This window comes from Lolium rigidum, chromosome 3 (genome assembly GCF_022539505.1).
Source record: "Lolium rigidum isolate FL_2022 chromosome 3, APGP_CSIRO_Lrig_0.1, whole genome shotgun sequence".
In the NCBI taxonomy this organism is placed as follows: Eukaryota; Viridiplantae; Streptophyta; class Magnoliopsida; order Poales; family Poaceae; genus Lolium; species Lolium rigidum.
Genome location: NC_061510.1, coordinates 4,672,115 through 4,691,501, shown reverse-complemented (window position 1 = coordinate 4,691,501; position 19,387 = coordinate 4,672,115). Strand labels below are relative to the sequence as shown.

The 19,387-nt window shown below is 44.4% G+C and overlaps 1 protein-coding gene across 1 annotated transcript; it reads right to left on the bottom strand.

The window, feature by feature from the left end:
• Window positions 1-11,198: 11,198 nt before the first annotated feature.
• On the bottom strand, window positions 11,199-18,635 carry LOC124694199 (probable helicase CHR10). Its single transcript, XM_047227216.1, has 17 exons — window positions 18,556-18,635; window positions 18,420-18,427; window positions 18,175-18,253; window positions 17,902-18,068; window positions 17,583-17,708; window positions 17,323-17,503; window positions 15,892-16,027; window positions 15,692-15,809; window positions 15,161-15,250; window positions 14,915-15,022; window positions 14,608-14,811; window positions 14,295-14,420; window positions 13,554-14,212; window positions 13,182-13,327; window positions 12,074-12,232; window positions 11,568-11,682; window positions 11,199-11,477 (listed from the first exon to the last, which is right to left on the bottom strand). The coding sequence occupies exons 3-17, from the start codon at window positions 18,251-18,253 to the stop codon at window positions 11,432-11,434; spliced, it is 2,460 nt and encodes an 819-aa protein (XP_047083172.1). The 5' UTR covers window positions 18,420-18,427; window positions 18,556-18,635; the 3' UTR covers window positions 11,199-11,431.
• Between the last annotated feature and the right edge of the window lie 752 nt (window positions 18,636-19,387).

Genomic DNA, 19,387 nt, shown 5'->3' with positions numbered 1-19,387 from the left:
ATATATGTGAAATTATATGACTTTGATCATGGGATTTGTTCTTATCCCTCTGGGGTGATCCTTATCCCCTAGGGGGGCTGGCCGGCTGGTGTGCCTGGCCCATTAGGGCTGGGTTGCATCCCCTCAGCTCATGTGGCTCCTCTCGGGTCAGTGGGCCGATGGGTGGTCCCTCAGGAACCTTCTAGAAACCCTCTGGCATGACACCGAGAAGTTCTCGAACTTTTCCGAAATCCGGAAAGTAACTTCCCATATATGAATCTTATTCTCCGGGCTAACCTCCTTGTGATGTTCCAGATCCAATCTGAGACTCCTAAAAACATTTGTGTCTCCGAACCATATTCTCGTATCTACCCTAACCAACATCGAACGTTAAGTGTGTCACCCTACAGTTTGAGAATGATGCATACATGATCGAGACACCTCTCCGATCAATTACCAACAGCGGGACCTAAAGATTCGTAATGGCTCTACATATTCAACGATGACCTCGTGATCGAATCAAACATATACATTGTGACCAATTCCCTTTGTCTCGTGATAATTCACTTATCCGGGATTCGATCATCGGTATCAACTATATCTGGTTCAATCTTGTTACCGATAAGTACTCTTTACTCATTTCATGATATGACATCCATTGTGACCTAGTCACATTCTTGCAAGCTAATTGGATGTATCTCACCGAGAGGGCCCAGAGTATATCTCTTCGTCATTTGGATGGACAAATCTCACTCTTGCTTCATGAGCCTCAACTATCACTTTCAGAATACCCAATGCCACTTTTATAATCTTGACATTTGATTTCATCAAAGAAATCCTCCAGTGTCAGTGATTGGCATGTTTTCATGGTCTAAGGATTAGATTACTATGTATTTTAGAGCTACAACAAAACGAACTTAATGACTTGATCTTGATATGCTTACTATGGGTGTATCTCCATCATATATATCATTCTCCTAATGACATGATCTTGTTATTAACAATTTTCAATGACTAGGAAACTTTAATCATCAGTTAATAAACAAGCTAGTGTAAATGAGAGACTTACCAGGGACTCCGGTTTGTTTACAAAACACACATATATTAATGTTTCCAGTTAATACAATTAGAGCATCGGATGTAAACATAAATGTATAATAATAACCACTTTATTATTCTGTTATCACCGGATTTTGGCCAAATCAGGAGATGGGCCGTAAGTGAAGATGGGCTTGAAAGATACACGCGTGGAGCATCTTTGAAGCGGCCTTGCACGAAGAGTTTGGGCTAGATTGCCCATGTATCTGTAATATAGTAGATCACATCTTAGTTTAGAATTAAAAGATAGAGTTTAACTCGTGCACGGTTAGGTGCACGCCCGAATTAGAAAGTCCCTTGGACTATAAATATGTATCTAGGGTTATCGTAAAAGGAGGACAATCACGTTCACAACAAACACAAATCAGGCGCATCGCCACTCCTTCTTTCGAGGGTTTCTCCCGGGTAAGCATCATGCTGCCTAGATCGCATCTTGCGATCTAGGCAGCACACGTTTATTCGTTTACCTTGTGCTGCTCGTGCTGAAGCGTTGTTGATGGGGCGAGTAGCACTATTTATCGTAGATGTTTTGGGGCTTGCATAGATGATTTTCTTACGCATATCTGCTTAGCTGTGCCGTCCCTCGATATCTAGCTGCCCTTACACCTATCCAGGTGTAAGGGCAGCATCTTGCTTATTCGTTGTTTAGTAGATCCGATCCGTTATAGTTGCTTCTTGATTCTTCAAGGATTGGTTTAATATCCGTATGGTTAGGCCTTGCAAACGGGTTGAACGATCCGGTAGTGCGTTAGGTATGGTTTGTTAGTCCTAAGAGGGATGTTCTGGGAATTAACTTAATGTTGGTTTTTAGGCCTCTTTTAGGGTTAGTTTTCCATTATCTTTCGTGTCTATTAGGCTCAACTACGCGTAGGATGTTCCGATCATACGGTGAGAACCCTAAACTGTCGTAGATTGGTTCAGCTTTATACTGATCAAGCAGGAGCCCCATGTCAGCGTTAACCCTACGTACACCATGGGGCGATCGGCTTTGTGAGCCGATCCACAGGGCAACCTGAGAGCCGATCGGGCTCGTATTTAATGTTTACGTGTACGCCATGCGAGGAACTAATCGAAGCAATCTAACACCTTCCTAACCAGGTATAGGTCAGGTGGCACGCCCTTGCAAACGCCAGGACGTGTGCCGGAGCATTTGCGGGACGACGTCGAGGGACCAGGGCCCACTGCAGCCTTGGAAGCCTCCCGGCTCTTCGTGTTGCTTAACCACTGCCCGCCGGTGGGTTTTTGCAGGCAACACATTCTGGCACGCCCGGTGTGTCATCGGGACAATCTTCTGCAGCAACCACGTCGACATCTGCATCTGAGATGGCGGAAGAACCGGTCAAGTACGAAGATCTGCCTCCTGAGCATAAGAAGAAATACGATGATCTCAAGGCCATCTTGGAAGCCGATCTCATCGGCGCTTTTGAGAAAACCCGTTCGCACGGGATCAAGTTCAAAGGGTTCCAACCCGAAGGTGCGCTGGAGGGACTAGATCTATCTCTCCCTTCGGACGAACGTACCAGAGCCCTGCGACAGGAAGTCAACTATGCCGTTGCTCACTCTCTTCATCGGCATTCTGAGAGCTTGGTGAATACTCTGGAGCGTGTCGCGCTCAATGTGGTGCAAGAAGTCATGAAGCACAAGTACTCTCCGTCGGGACCTGCTCTAGGAACTCATCAAGGAGAGATACCGCTCTATACTAGGCCGCCATCGCCATACACGACGGCAGCTCCACGAGCAACCGGGTTCACCGGCGTACGTTGTCTACAAGGTTGGAGGTGATCCGGGTGATTACCAATTCCTGTATGAGCCGCCCAAGGAGATTCCACATGGATACGTGTGCACATACGTGCCGGACTACAACAACTGGATGACCCAGATTACAGCAGGAAGGACTGCCACGGCAGGAGGAATCGCTGGAACGGGAGTAGTTGCTGGAGCAGGAAGCAGTTCTGGAGCAGATGCTGAGAAACAGGCGTGGTTAGCCAAATATACCACCGGTACAAGTCATGCACGCTCAACTTCTGCAGCTCCTACGGTGGATGAGATCACCGCAATCATGAGAGACTAGTTCGGCATCCTGCCGAAGAAGAGAATGATCGGCTATTCCAAGCCGTATCCCAACGACTATGACCTAATCCCACTACCGCCTAAGTATCGGCTCCCTGACTTCACAAAATTCAGTGGATCAGAAGGAACCAGCTCAATCGAGCACGTAAGCCGATATTTGGCACAGTTGGGCATGGTCTCAGCTTCAGACGAGCTGCGTGTGAGGTTCTTCTCACAATCTCTCACGGGTCCAGCCTTTGGGTGGTACACCTCGTTGCTACCAGATTCGGTTCGGACGTGGAAGCAGCTGGAGGAGCAATTCCATGTACAATACCATTCAGAAGCTACTGAAGCTAGCCTTGCCGATCTGACCCAGGTTCGGCAGAGACGAGGAGAGACGGTATCTGAGTACATCCAGAGGTTCAGGACCGTCAAGAACCGATGTTATTCGGTTCGCCTATCTGAGAAGGAAGCAGTCGAGCTGGCGATAGCAGGATTATCAGCACCGCTCAGAGATGTGACCTTCCAAGCAGAGTACAATTCACTGGCGCATATGGTTCAGAAATTGACATTGTATGAACAGCGCCACCCAGAATTGTACCAGGACAAGTTCAAGCGCGTCGCCCTGATCGAGATGGAAGAAGATGATGATTCTGTAGGAGATCAGGAGGTCGCTGTAGCCGAGTGGACTCGGGGGGCAAAGCCCGTGTCCTGCAAGTGGGTGAAACAACCAGGGCCTGCGAAAGGGTTTGACTTTGATTTGAGCAAAACGGAGCAAATTTTTGATTTGCTACTGAAGGAGAAACAGCTGAAGTTACCCGAAGGCCACAAAATCCCCACGCCACAAGAGATGAACGGCAGGCCATACTGCAAATGGCATCACACGTTCACCCATGCCACCAACGACTGCAAAGTCTTACGCGGACAGATTCAGATGGCGATAGAACAAGGCCGATTACTCTTCGGTCAGTTTGCCATGAGAGTTGACACGCAGCCGTTTCCAGACGTCAACATGGTGGATCTCAACCATTGCATAAGACGCGAGCCAGGTTTCTCTGTTGCTATTAACATGGCAGGGCTCGCAGATCGCCATGGTAAGGATAAGCCCGAGAGCAGTCGCTCCCGTGGCAAAGATAAAGAGGAGGCCGATCCACGCGACCGGCCCCAGCATGATGACAGACGGTATTTGACTGAGGAAGAGGTGATAAGCGTGTGGTATCAACGACCACTTTCCGCGCACCTCCTTAACAAGTACGAACAGCAGTACGACCGACGTCGCCACCACGACGTAGATGATGACAGATATCGTCGGTCTGATGCAGACAACAAGAAATACCGTCGATACGAAGGGTATGAGCGTCACGCCAGAGGGAGGTCAAGGGAGCAAGAGGACATGGATAGGCATTGGAACTGTCCTTTCTTCAAACACTGCTGGGACTCAGGAATGAGCCGATTGCCTACAATCGAGAACTGCCCAGAATGTAAACAGAAGAGGAAGGGAACGAATGAAGTTTCAGTGTTCAAGCGTCTAGGACCTCTCCCACCTCAGAACAAACGAGCTGAGTCATCCCAAGATGAAGACTTCGAGGAGTCAGAGGAAGAAGATAGATATCACCGACCAAGGTGGTGTCTCGATGGACTCGGCCACTCCCAAAAGCGCGAGTGCAATGGCTACGAAACTTGGAGGAAGCCGAGGCGCGAGCACTGTACACGTTGAGGAAAGCACGGCCCGATCCGGCCATGAAAATTCAGCAAACACTGGAGACGAAGCTCGCCCACCAAAGAAAGTGTGGCGACCCAAGCGGACAAAAGCCGATGCGGGGACATCGGCTGATACAAACATGGTGTTCGTTCTCCCGTCGAGTTTTGTGCTCCAAGAGATGAGGAAGTATCGGTGGCACGGTTTGATTGCGGGCCACGACCGGTTATCTTTGAAAAGCCACGAGAGAAGAGCTACGGGCATCCGAAAGCCCTATACCCGAAGGGTTATATCAATGGGCAGCCTATCGGCAAGATGCTTGGTTGACACGGGAGCAGCGAGTCAACATAATGCCGTACTCCATGTTACGATGTTTGGGACGTTCTACTGAAGATCTGATCAAAACCAACGTCACGCTAAGCGATTTCAACGGCCAACCGTCAGAAGCCAAGGGTGTGTTGAACGTGGACTTAACTGTCGGCCGGAAGACCATCCCTACGTCCTTCTTCATCGTCGACAGCAAGAGCACTTACGCTGTCCTGCTAGGAAGGGATTGGATCCATGCTAACTGTTGCATTCCATCCACAATGCATCAGTGCATCATACAATGGGATGGAGATGAAGTGGAGGTTGTTCATGCAGACGACTCGATCGACATTTCTTTGGCTGCCATGAACATCTGGGAAGCAAATGACCAAGAGCCGCTCTCTGGAACCAATCTGGACGGCTGTGAGCGCATCGAAGCTACAAAAAATGGGGTGAGGCTGGTCTTATCCACTGGCCTGACAGAGTAGCAAGATCCAAGTCTATGGACGTACGTGGCGAGGCCGATCCCTGTGATCGGCCCCAAAAAATAAGAAACAAGGATCTCGCTTCAAGCATGCCATGTCGTTATAGCAGAGAACCAAGAAGTTGTAAACCCTCGTTACACGTTGCAATGGAAAAGGAGGCCGATTCTAGCAATCGGCCACAAATAGTCTCAACGTGTCTTCTGCATGTGTTCATCATTGATTTAGCAAGCGATGGAAAGCTGGGGTTTACAGCAGCTGATGGACTAGAAGAGATCGAAATTGGTCCTGGGGATAAGCCATGGTCAACATTTATCAGCAAATAGTCGGATCGACAACTGCAAGGGAAGCCGATTCCAGCAATCGGCTAAAATTATACGCACCACGCGTGCTCATTGATGTGCTATTTGGCATGGTGAGTTGCGAAGACAAGCTTGAATTGGCTGAAAAGCCGATATCTTCAATCACTTGAAGGATTCGGCTCGGGGGGCATACACACACAGAGAAGGTATAAGGCCACGAAGTATGTACCCAGGAGAAGCCGATTCATGAGATCGATCGGCTAATAAAAAATCGAAAATACAAAAAATTTAAGCACAGCCGATGCTTGGACATCGACTTTAGAATTACAGAGTTTAAGCTGCCACTTGATCAGGCCTCTGTGAAGGAAAATGACCTGAAGACAGGCAACGTCACGATTGGCCAGAGCTTCAACTGCAGCATCATCGGGACGTGGGGCTGAATTTCGTCAAGGATGGTGAGCCGATCTAGGCAGCAAAGCACAAGAATTGAGCCAGGAGGAGTTAGAGAGCCATTGCATGTGAAGCTTCTTGGTTCAAAGAAGGGATTTTCTGGTCCTGCTGAGCCCTCGTGGTGCATCGACTCCTCGTGCGTAAGCTTTCCTATCTTGTTTTGATGGGAGTTGAGGGCTGACCCTTTTCTTGGAAGCCGATGGTGACATATCTGGCTAGTTTTATATGGTGGTGTACCCGGAGGTGCCCAAGTTGGAGCTTCGTCAGCTGGATTGCATGTCCTCGATGATATCATCTTCGGTAGAGGTCTACAAGAGCAGGATTACTGGACTTAATAGGCTAACCAAAGCCTAGAGGGGTGTTTTCCCTTCAAAGTTTTCCTGGCAGCCACCTTCTTCGCTACTATTCTCGCCTTGACTGAGGCTCGGGGGGCAGCTGCCCCTGAAGATCCTTTGCTCTTGGGAGCCGATTTTGGTTGAAATCGGCTAACTCTGCACCACAATTTTTATAAAACAGTGGTGACTTATTGAAGAGGGGAACCACCGGAGCTGGTAAGAGGAGTTTGAAGGGGGAGCCATTATCATTGATAGGCTCTGGGCCAGTTTGTTGCTGCAAGGGAACAGGACATCACAAGGAAAGTTGTGAGCAAATGGTACCTGTTATGCGGATATATCAGCTACGGTCCTAGAAGCTTTCCTGGAGGCGTTAATTCAGGAGTTTTGCCGTCAGGTCGAACATCACGATCGGAGGATTTGGAGTCCAAGATCTAGGGGTCTCAAGGTTGTGGGCTGGACCTGTTCGATTGGAGATTTGGATCCGAATTTCAAGGATTGCAAGTTACCATCTGAGGGGATAACTGGATTGACCTGTCTTGCAATTTATTGTAAAAAACTGATGCATTGCCATCGGCTCATTGAGCATCGACCAAGTTGACAATCGGCAAAGTCAAGATAAGGGAGAATCGGCTAAATCAATATGAAAGAAATCGACAAGGTCAAATTGGGGAAATTTCTTCATTGATAATCAGATTTCTTACATGAAAGGAGCTGATTGCTCTCAAAAGGAAGGACTAGGGGGTACATTGCCCCATCTACTACTACTGATCCTATTCTAGGGATCCTATCTACGGGCCGTCACTGCCCTCGTCGTCGCCGTCGCCGCCGCTGTCGGCGCTTTCGGCGGACTCGTCGTCGCTGCTGCCGCGGCCACCAGGAGGACCCTCGTTGTCCTCGTCCTCTTCATCAGCGTCGTCGTCGTCGCTGTCGAAATCGCTGAGGTTGCCCGGCCAAGGGTAGAAGCGCTTGGCCGGCGGCTCGTCGGAGGAGGTGTCGTCCTCCTCCTTTTCTTCTTCCTTCACCTCCTCGGAGGAGGTGAAATCGCCCCAGGAGAAGCGATCGTCGTCGCTCTCCTCCTCCGATTCCCCGTCTGCAAGGAAACGGAGGTCGCTCTCCCCATCGGTCGAGGACTTGTCGTCCTCCGACCAGACGGAGAAGTCATGGCTAGACTCATCTCCGTCCTCGATGGCGCGGCGAATGCGGGCCGCGTGGGCCTCCGTCGGGTCCCACTCCGGCGTCGGCTCTCGGAGGGGAGAGGATTGGACAAAGAGGCTCGACGAAGAAGAGGAGGAAGAAGAGGAAGACATGGTGGCAGAGGAGGGCTTTTGGAGTGCTAATGCGAAAGGGACAAAGACGGGAACTGCAAGAAGTGGCTAAATAAAAGGGGATATAGCAGAGATTTAATGCTTAAGCAGTTTTCGAGGATGTGGTGCCAAAACTGTCAAATCGTGCAGAGAAGTTGAGAAGGCAAGGCGTCATGATGGAGAATACTGCGACGGTTCTCGCTTCCGCCACGACATGACCCCTCGAGGAAAAAACGCAGTGGTTTTGAAATTATCATTACCAAAACCAGGGGGCATGTGTTATCACCGCATTTTGGCCAAATCAGGAGATGGGCCGTAAGTGAAGATGGGCTTGAAAGATACACGCGTGGAGCATCTTTGAAGCGGCCTTGCACGAAGAGTTTGGGCTAGATTGCCCATGTATCTGTAATATAGTAGATCACATCTTAGTTTAGAATTAAAAGATAGAGTTTAACTCGTGCACGGTTAGGTGCACGCCCGAATTAGAAAGTCCCTTGGACTATAAATATGTATCTAGGGTTATCGGAAAAGGAGGACAATCACGTTCACAACAAACACAAATCGGGCGCATCGCCACCCCTTCTTTCGAGGGTTTCTCCCGGGTAAGCATCATGCTGCCTAGATCGCATCTTGCGATCTAGGCAAGCACACGTTTATTCGTTTACCTTGTGTTGCTCGTCGCTGAAGCGTTGTTGATGGCGAGTAGCACTACTTATCGTAGATGTTTTGGGGCTTGCATAGATGCTTTTCTTACGCATATCTGCTTAGCTGTGCCGTCCCTTGATATCTAGCTGCCCTTACACCTATCCAGGTGTAAGGGCAGCATCTTGCTTGTTCGTTGTTTAGTAGATCCGATCCGTTATAGTTGCTCCTTGATTCTTCAAGGATTGGTTTAATATCCGTATGGTTAGGCCTTGCAAACGGGTTGAACGATCCGGTAGTGCGTTAGGTATGGTTTGTTAGTCCTAAGAGGGATGTTCCGGGAATTAACTTAATGTTGGTTTTTAGGCCTCTTTTAAGGTTAGTTTTCCATTATCTTTCGTGTTTATTAGGCTCAACTACGCGTAGGATGTTCCGATCATACGGTGAAAACCCTAAACTGTCGTAGATTGGTTTAGCTTTATACTGATCAAGCAGGAGCCCCATGTCAGCGTTAACCCTACGTAAAACATGGGGCGATCGGCTTTGTGAGCCGATCCACAGGGCAACCTGAGAACCGATCGGGCTCATATTTAATGTTTACGTGTCTGCCATGCAGGGAACTAATCGAAGCAATCTAACACCTTCCTGACCAGGTATAGGTCAGGTGGCACGCCCTTGCAACCGCCAGGACGTGTGCCGGAGCATTTGCGGGACGACGTCGAGGGACCAGGGCCCACTGCAGCCTTGGAAGCCTCCCGGCTCTTCGTGTTGCTTAACCACTGCCCGCCGGTGGGTTTTGGCAGGCAACATATTCATATCTCCAACACTTCGTACCTAACTATTAGAGCAATTCCAATAGTATAGCCAACTGCTGGCTATAACAAGATGACATGTCATTTGTAGTCACCATCTAGCTAACATGTACAATAGTTGACTATAAAAATGAAGTATTTTTCTAACATATGGACCACCTTTCACTCTCACAAAGTGCCTAGAAGCACGTGCAAGAGCTGGCTATTGCATAATAGCCCACCTCCCTTCTCTCTCATCTTCTCTCTCCTCCAACTTATCTAAAATATATTATTTAATATCGTATAGTCAGCTGACTGGACTCTATTGTACTTGCTCTTATACATATTATATTGGCGATAAAGCTAGCTATAGATGACATGGCAATGTTTTATAGCCTCATGTTGGCTATACTATTGAACACGCTCTAGCACCACTTGGTTGGCTTTATTTTTTCCCTATTTTCCGAGTTTTGGCGCGTTTCCGCATGGGAAAGATCGCGGACCTCTGACATATCAATTATGTATGTATTGGTCTGCTCTCTCCAGTCCAATGAACAAGTCGTCCTCTTTTTCCGGGTTTTTTTTCTTTGATCAAAAATTATTTCGAAGATATAACAATTGTTGTTATAAAATTAGTATCATTAGAAATGTTTTTTTAATACGAATCCAACGATACTGATTATATATAATATAATCAATATTTTGTTACTCAACTTTTTCAGTCAAAATTTATTTTGAAATACGTGTGTCTTATTCATCGAATAGGAGGAAGTAGAAACCTACAGTGAAAACCCCGCAAGAACTAATAGTACAGTGCGGGAGCCCATCACCTGGCGCGGTGTCTCTCGCACAAGCTGGCATGGTGCTGTAGCGTCAGATGATCATTGGCAGAGCTAGGATTAGGAGCTGGTGATGTCAAAATCCCAAATTAAGTGATGATACATATAATAGTAGTGAGGTTAATATCTCCCCTCTCCTATGCATAATAAGTGCGGTGATTTGATACAACTTTAGCTATGGAAGCAGAGGAACGCTGTTATCTTCGATGGCACGCATGACCTGACCTTCATGACTTGGTCGACACGATAATGGCAGAGGCCAAATCGTGGGAGACAGCAGGGGCTTCAAGGCTTGCAGCACTGCTCCCCACATCGTAGTGTGTCATGTTGTATTTGGGTGTGGTCTCTCTAGGCTTGTATCAAACTCTATCAATGCATTGAAACGCAAGCTTGAATTATTAGCACCACGATACATACATACGGTGTAGCAAGATGCACAGTAAATAAACTACCACATTTTTTCTACTGGTTATTCAATATGAAAAAAAAGACTTGCTAAAAGTCTTAATGAAAAAAATTAACCGAAAAATTGTTAGGTACCCATGTCGCGGGAAACATCACATTGCAATTTGATTCGCTCGAATATGAAGCAGTCGGCGAACTGAAGCATCATTCATGCCAAAACATCACATATGCAACAATAGTATATTTTTTTTCGTTTGCTTGCCTCATCATCATAGCATCGCAAACACATTGGTCTGGATCCACCATTCCACCTACGGCACCACTCTCAACCTCACCTGAAGAGGTCGTACACAGGGGTCAGCTTCCAGAATGCCTCATCAATGCAAAGGAAACCACGTGTAACAATTATTATTACCTGAATGTTGAATCTTCATATGATATATAAATGGTGAGACTTCAGAGGAAACAAAAGATAAATGCCGAATTACAGAGATAGGATAATGGCTGCACACTGAAGTTAACAGTTCAAATATTTCTCACATCATACATACATACAAGACACCTCTTGAGGTACCTATTCATTCTACGGTTTGATAGAACAGTACTAAGTTCATTTGGTTCAGCTACAGGAAAAGCAAAAGTTACATGTTACATTACGGTCTCTCATTCTTCTTGGACAGGTTACAGCATGTATATCCCTATTCCCTACACAGCTACACATAGCTAGGTTGTGCCTTAAATGAACATGCATTAATCTGAATCTGGCTGTTGCTTGGGTGATCGCCTGAAGTAGTACCTGTTACCAAAAAACCACGATGAATAGTTGTTAGCGAACATTTACCAATTAAGAATTAATAACATGATCAAAGTAAAGTCTGTTGCGTACACAAAAATGTCGATGCCATGAAGTGATGCGTATTTCCTGAGCAGGCGTTCAATGGTATACCACTCTGATCTTTGGGAGCCACTCTGCTGACCGATCCGGGGCATATGGATACTCGCTTCAGGCAAATAAATGGAAATAAATCAAGGTGAGACTGATAAATTAGCTAGAATAAATCACATTGGAAAATGTAAATGTAGAACTCTCTTAGTTAATTGTTACAAACATGTTGTGACTATTAGTCTAATTAACCATGGTGACACCACCTCATGGCTACTGAACTGAGCTGGTTTGAGAACTGAACTGAATTCACTCCACAAACAATTTATAACTGGAGGATTCTGCAATTATGGTTCAACACTCCTGCTACATATTAATATTTCTTCAAACTACTGAATATGTAAATGGCAAACGTGAATGCATGAAAACACAAAATAGCTTCCAATGTCAAGATTTAAAGATACACTCCAAGTTTCTAATGCGGCAATAAGTCAAGAGGGGATTGATACCAGAACGCTGAGCAGCTGAGAAGGCCGCCTTTGATAAACACAGCTCCAAATCAGGTATTGAGATTCCACTTCTTGGAATTTTACGCTTCGGACTATAAGACTGGATAACAGCTAGTGCCACCCATAGAGGTGCAACCAAAGTCCGGCTACAGTTGTCTTCTGCAGAGAGGATACAAATGCAGTGAATACAATGGTTTTGGCTCAGTGTAGAGTATAAACTGTGATCTATAACATCAATATAAGATCAGAGAATACAAATGCAGTGCTTAGAAAGCAGCTGGAATAACTGTACACTAAGATTTATTTATACACTAACAGCAGATGAGGCTTCCATAGATGCACAGCCTATTGTAAGAAGCACATTTTTTAATATAGCAGTGAAACTTGGATAGACTTAAGATACCAAGCAGACCACTACAATCTAAACTCATATTCAAATGGAAATGAATGAACTCAGATTTACTACAATACGATAAGCTGCTCGTGCCTATGGCAGACTCCCCACAAAAAACCTTTGTTGACTGTGAATACATCCAAAGTCCACCAAATGCAGGCTACTGTGATATAGCTTTGCAGGGTTGCATCATTATTCTTTCAGTAAACTACCTATAGTGGACTTCCAGAGTAGCCACATGAAAAGGAACTGAACACGATTCTGTCCATGGATCATATGATTTATCTATGGTGATAGGTGATAAATAAGTCACTTGATATGTGATCGATTATGGACGGCAACACTACAGTAGTTGATTTTGTTCTTGAATCAGAGAACATCTATACCACTAACAATCACTCCAAAGGGCTGTCACTTGAAAATATGCATATAAATAATCTGTGATGGTCAATTAGTAACTTGTCGCTATGATTGATGATTTTCGTATAAGACATAATACCAGGTTGAATTGGATTCGCATTAGCTTTCATGACAAGGTTAGCTTGGCAATTGATGGATGAAGATGAAGGAAAACAATTGCACATCATCAGAGTGAGCAGTACTTTGAGGAAAACAACAGCAGTATCAAAAACATTTTGAGCTCTCAGGTACCACTTAAGTATGACGTGCTTCTCTTAAAGAAGTGAAAATAATGGAGCTAGTGTAAGAACCAACCATCTAGCTGAATCAAGTGAAGATCCCCCATGTGAAGATCGTCAGATTCAGAAGCACGCTTATAAGCATCTGGAATGTGTGTCGAGAGACCTGTCAAAGCATCAAACATTCCTCCACGTCCCCATGTCCCAGAATTATCTACGCAACTGCACCAGCATTTGATTTGTTTAGTACAAAATGTGGTTCAGAAAAAACTATGAAATGTTGGAAGGAATTAAAAGAAATTCAAATTGCACATTTCAAGCTAAGCAGTTTAAACCTGATCTAAAATCTCAGAGCCTTCTGGAATACTGTATAACACACTAAAATTCCTAGTCAGGGTTAGTGGACATTGGTAAATAATGTAGTCACACTTCTTTCCTGAAAAAGTACCTGAATATTATGGCAGGCTTTGCAGCGCAAATTTTTGATGGATCAGTGCAATCTCCATATACAAGTTGGACGGATCCTGAGTCAGAAATAATCTGATTTGGTATGTTATCAGGATCTTTGACCGCTAATGTCTCGTATCCCAAATCTTTCCACTTGGCTAATCTCTTTTCTTCAGCTTTTTTCTTATTAGCTTCACGTTTCAAGAGCTTTTCTTCAGGTGCTGATCTTTGCTTTTCTAGTTCAACTGTGACATTTTCAATAGAATGTGAAGTCTCCTTAAACTTCTCCACCCAGGAGAGGTATGCAGCTTCGTCAACCCCAGGATCAATTTTAATAGAATCATAAGCTCTAGTAATCACGGCCCCGCTACCATCAGTTGAATTCGGATTGATTTCAAATGCTCGGCCATCCTTCTCTGAAGGTTCATGAGTGCGCATCTTGATAACATTTTCTGACATTGATTCCAATTTTTCTAGTGTCTCCTCATTGATTGTTTCTGCAGCTGTATCTGCGGGGTCAAATTGGTGTAAGCCAAATATAATCGAACGCATGTCACTAGCTTCATTTCCCAGATCTTTCCCTTTCCGGTCGGTTGTATCCTCATCTCCAAAAATATTGTGGCTAAGCTTAAGTTTTCTCTCTGCTCTTCGCATGATGACCTGCATCAGTTTCAAATAAAAGAAGAAACTCAGGATCTACTTAATCAAGATAGCACTAGTACACGCAAGTCAGACTTTTGACCTCTTCAATTGTGCGCTGTGATACCAAATTTATTGATAATACATGATTCAACTGTCCGATGCGGTGAGTACGCTGCAAAGCCTGTTTGTCAGCTTGAGGATTCCAGTCTTGTTCATAAAAAATAACCTGCAACCAATCATTTCAATTAGCAACAAAATGATCAATAGCATAAAGTTTTCAAAAAGAAATGAATGATAATTAGTCTGGAGCTGTCTGCTGGGCACTAAATACACATTTTGAATAAAGAAACCATCACTAGAATCCAAAGATTAGAGAACTGGATTTGACTAGTTTCGACTTCAGTTACACTCACAGTGTCAGCACCAATGAGATTAAGCCCAACACCCCCTGCTCTAGTTGATATCATGAACACAAAAGCTCCACTTGGATTGTTGTCATCTCCCACAACACCTCTGGTAGGTTGAGAGCTGAAATTTCTTATTGCTGTAAACCGCTCCTCAGCACGCACTGAACCATCCAGGCGCTCATATGTGTAATCACGCAGTTCTAGGAAATCCTGTTTAAGGGGTGATCAAAAAGCAATTGTTTACATTGAACCGACATGCGTAACCATAAGATAAATATGTCATTCTATGTCAGATGGTTCAAGAAAACAAAACCTGCAGAATGTCCAGTGTCTGAGTCATCTGAGCAAATAGCAGAACACGATGACCTAACCTGTGGAGCTTCTTGAGAACAAGATCTAGCACAAGAAGCTTTCCACTAGCCTGAATAAATATCACATAAAATACCATTAAATAACTGGTCTACATAAACCCAAAAAAAAGTCCCATGTTCAAAGTTCATGCTTGCAAATCATTCCCACAAACTCTTAGTGCCCTCTTTCAAAATTAAGTTGAACTGACCTGAACTAAATGCTCCCCCTCCTCATAAGGTTCAGGCTCAATGCCACTGAATAGATATGGATGACTGCAAGCTTTTCGCAGTTGTACTACCTGGTAGGATTTGCAAAAATAAGACACTGAACTTAAATTTGCACAGAGCTCTAATGTGCATAACTGCCAAAGGGCATAAAGGTGGAAGACCCCACATCCCAGCACTCTGATATGAACTAGCAAACCCAACAGTCTCACCCTGACGAGCAACTAAACTGGAAATGGTATGTACTTTACTGAGATGCGATCTGGTATGACGGGCTTTATAAAATACTTTTTTTGCCACAAGCAGAAGAATAGTTAATAAATAATGAGTTCACAAAGCCAACCACAGGGTAAAACGAATGAACTCTAGAACTCAGCCAGCTAAAATCAAACAAGCTAATTTGATTGAACAAATCACCAGTGCCAAGAATAAAAATTATACTAAATCTACACAATTTCGTATTGTGGCATTGAACATATATAAGAGATGCTGCTAGGCAGAAAAAAAAACATTACAATGTTTTGCAAAGACTGGTGACGAGAAGATCCACCAGTGAATGAAAGAAGTGTTTGCAGCTCTTTTCTCAACACCGATAAGTATATCTTCTTCTGGACGGGTGTCAAAGGTACCATCCTGTAAAGATCAATGAACTTTAAAAAGGTAAATGGGAAAAAATAAGAAGATTATGCTGAAGCTTAGATACTGTCATACTGACACTGTCAGCTCGGTTAATGGAGGCAACTCAAGAATTCCGCCCTTAATTAGTAAAGCTTTTGTTCGTCGCAGCATAAATGCTCTGAGTATATGTTTAAGGATCTTGCATTGTCTGTTTGCTTTATTAGCTTGACTACCTGTTGAGAAACATATTAACATTTTGAATATGGAAGCTGACTTTATATATATTCAAAACTAGTACTCCCTCCGATCCATAATAAGTGTCGGGGTCTTACTTCAAATTTGTACTACTCTCTTAGTAAAATTCTGACACTTTTTATGGATTGGAAGGAGTATATTGTTTAAGAAATGGTGCATGTTCATATTTTTGCAGAAAGAGTAGCCAAACAGAGCAGGTGTCCTTGTGCTTATGTGAACATCTCAAACAAACAAAACGAAAAGACATACTACCTCTGGTCTCAATTAATTGACACATGGGCAAGCCTAACCACATGCATGTGCAGGCTCCCTCCGCGTCGATTAAATCGGACCGGAGGGAGTATGACAATCAAAGAAAATGTCAGAGATGATTGAGTGATGTGAAAAGAACTGGTTTGAACAGATAAAAACTTTGACAACCATTGCATAGCCAAATGTTGGGGCACCTTATATTGCTATCTGAATGAGCTCTAGAGCTTAGCCACCTAAAAACCACGAGACAAAGCAAATGAACTCTAAACTCAGCCAGCTAAAAACAAACAAGCTAATTCATTAAAGAAAAGGTTTTGCATTATTCCTGTGGCACTGTGATATTTTGCTCCAATCTGTACCTCTTAACCTCTTTGCGATGGTATGAAAATACTCTTTTAAAAATCACAAATTAGTTTTGTTGTCTTGAAGAGAGAATTTTCATTCCAACCATTGCCTTTGAATAAACAAAGAAAACTGTATAATATGTGTTCTAGTTTTATGTGCTCTCCAAAAAAAATAACAGGACTATTGATGATAGAGTAACAGTATTTAATTAACCCATCACCACGGACCTACCTAAATATAATACAACATGAAACAGGAAGAGGCTGCACATATGCTAGCACCCAAGGTGTCCGCTTAATGATAAACATGAGGCATATAGTGCTCACAGAGAAGTTGCATAAATATGTTTCTGACAGAACAAAACATATCACTGGCAACAAGATGAATCCTACTCGCACAGTTGCAATGAATAAGGCTTATAAATTTAGTCAAAAGTCAACATCTTCTAAGTTTGACCAATGTTATAGATAAAAGTATGAACATTTACAATACCAAATCAATATTAGTAGATTCATCATAAAATATATTTTCATAATAAATTTGTTTCATGCTGTAGATGTTTATATTTTCTTCTTTACATTAGGTCAAACTTAGTAAGCTTCAACTTTTGACTAAATTTATAAGCCTTATTCATCGGAGTGGAGGTAGCTAGTAGTATATAATATTAGGTACATACCTAGTAGCAAATTCCCAGCTTCCTTGAAAGTAGACAGGAATTCATCGAGCGACCCAAAAATTGAAGGCATGCAGAAGTGCATCAACGCCCATAGTTCAGAAAGGTTGTTCTGGATAGGAGTGCCTGTCAGTAGTAGACGCCTTGGCATGATAAAACGTTCTTCAAGGACATTATACAATACCTGGAAAAAAATCAGAACTAGTGTTATAAACAGAGCCCTACCACTCGCATGATCATAGTGAAGGAGCAGTTTTACATACAGTGGATGGATTTTTCAGACGCTGGGCCTCATCAATAACCACATAGAGCCATGGAATTTGCGAAAGAAAGTCCTGATCCATCAAGGCTATGTCATAGCTCGTCAGCATCACATCAAATGGTAATACCTATTTTGCATTGATGAAAAAATAAAGAAGGTAAAGACCATGCACCAAAATAACTACGGAAGAACAATGCTCTCCAAACAAAGCTATTCTGCAACAAGTAAGAACAGATGTAATAGCCAAGACTCAAGAGGTGTTACCCATACTGATAGAGATTAATAAAATAAGTACAGAAACTTGTAAGGGAACAGCATACATTTGAACCAGACGACACTGAAGATTTCTGGACATCTTCATGCATAGTTCTCCGTAGATTACGACGATGCACCTTATCGCCGACATACTGGATGACCTTCAAGGAAGGGCAGAATTTACCGAATTCCGAGAGCCAGCCATCTGTCACACTCAGAGGGCATAACACCACTGAAAGAAGAACACCACCATTATGAGATGATGAAATGGAGATGATGGAGCAACAAGCTCCTCTCATATCGACAAGTGAGATCAGACAAGGTAATAAAGTACACACGAAACGGTCCCGGCGCAATGGATTTGATCTTCAGGTAGCTCAAAAGAGAAATCGCTTGCAGGGTCTTCCCCAGTCCCATCTGCACATGGTCAGACATGCGTAAACATCATCAGCAGTCACTCACGGAAGCCGAATGTGGTTCTGAAAGCGTTAGCGCCCTATTGCAGTTTGCAGAAACCAATGTTGGTGCCAGAATTGGAGCTGATGTATCCCATATTCCCATCCCTAGCAAAGGGCAGGCTCACCTCATCGCCTGCAAAATGAATCGGAAACCGAATTAAAAATTAATCGCAACAGTGTAGTACTAATGGAGGAGTTGGGATGTAGTGGTGAGAGACGAGAGAGAGCCGGCGGAAACGGCGGCGATTTGGAGGTACGGACCGAGCAGGACGTTGACGCCGAGGTGGTAGCGGCGGATGAGCCAGTCGACGCCGTCGAGCTGGTGCGGCTTGAGGTCGGCGGTGACCCCGAGGTCAGCAGAGGAGGAGAATAGCGGAGGATGGGATCCTCCGTCGGCGGAGAGGACGAGGTCGGCGGCGGCGAGCAGGCGGCGCTCGTAGGCGGTCGCCGTCGCCATTGGGGAGGCGCGGGAAGTGGAAAAAAAATGGGAAAATGGGAGTTGCGGAATGTGGGAGGGACGTGGCAGACACGAGAAGGCTGCGCGAGAAATACTACAATATTGTTTGCCGTGTCATATGGGCCGGGCCGGCGTGGCAGTTTCGGCCCGTTTCTCGTGTCGCCTCCGAGTCGGAATGATACTATTGGGGACGTGTCATATGGAGTAGTACTGTTTAACGCCGTTCTACAGCTCATTTAAGTTTTGGCATATATCGAATTAACCCACACTCAATTGCCCTGACTAGCTACTTTTTTCTACTGCTTAGTATGTTTGTCTAACTAATATTCTCATGTTGGTGTGCGTGTGAGTGCAAGAGTATTCAGATGCTTGTTCAAAGAGGGAACAAGGACAAGATTCAGAGATTGCAAAACTGATCCCCAACCTCAAGATGATGTGAATCATAAATCCGGGTGCCAAGATTTACTCCATGGTGAAAAAGAAGCACCGGCGACTACCATCACTGAATGGCAAATGAAGAAAGTAGAATTTATTTTCCTTTTTTCAGTTGCTTTTCATTAGAGGTACTCTTGTCAAGAGAGTGATTGAGTTTCACTGAATTTCGTGATCTTCTTGGTGCATATCAAGAATACTTTT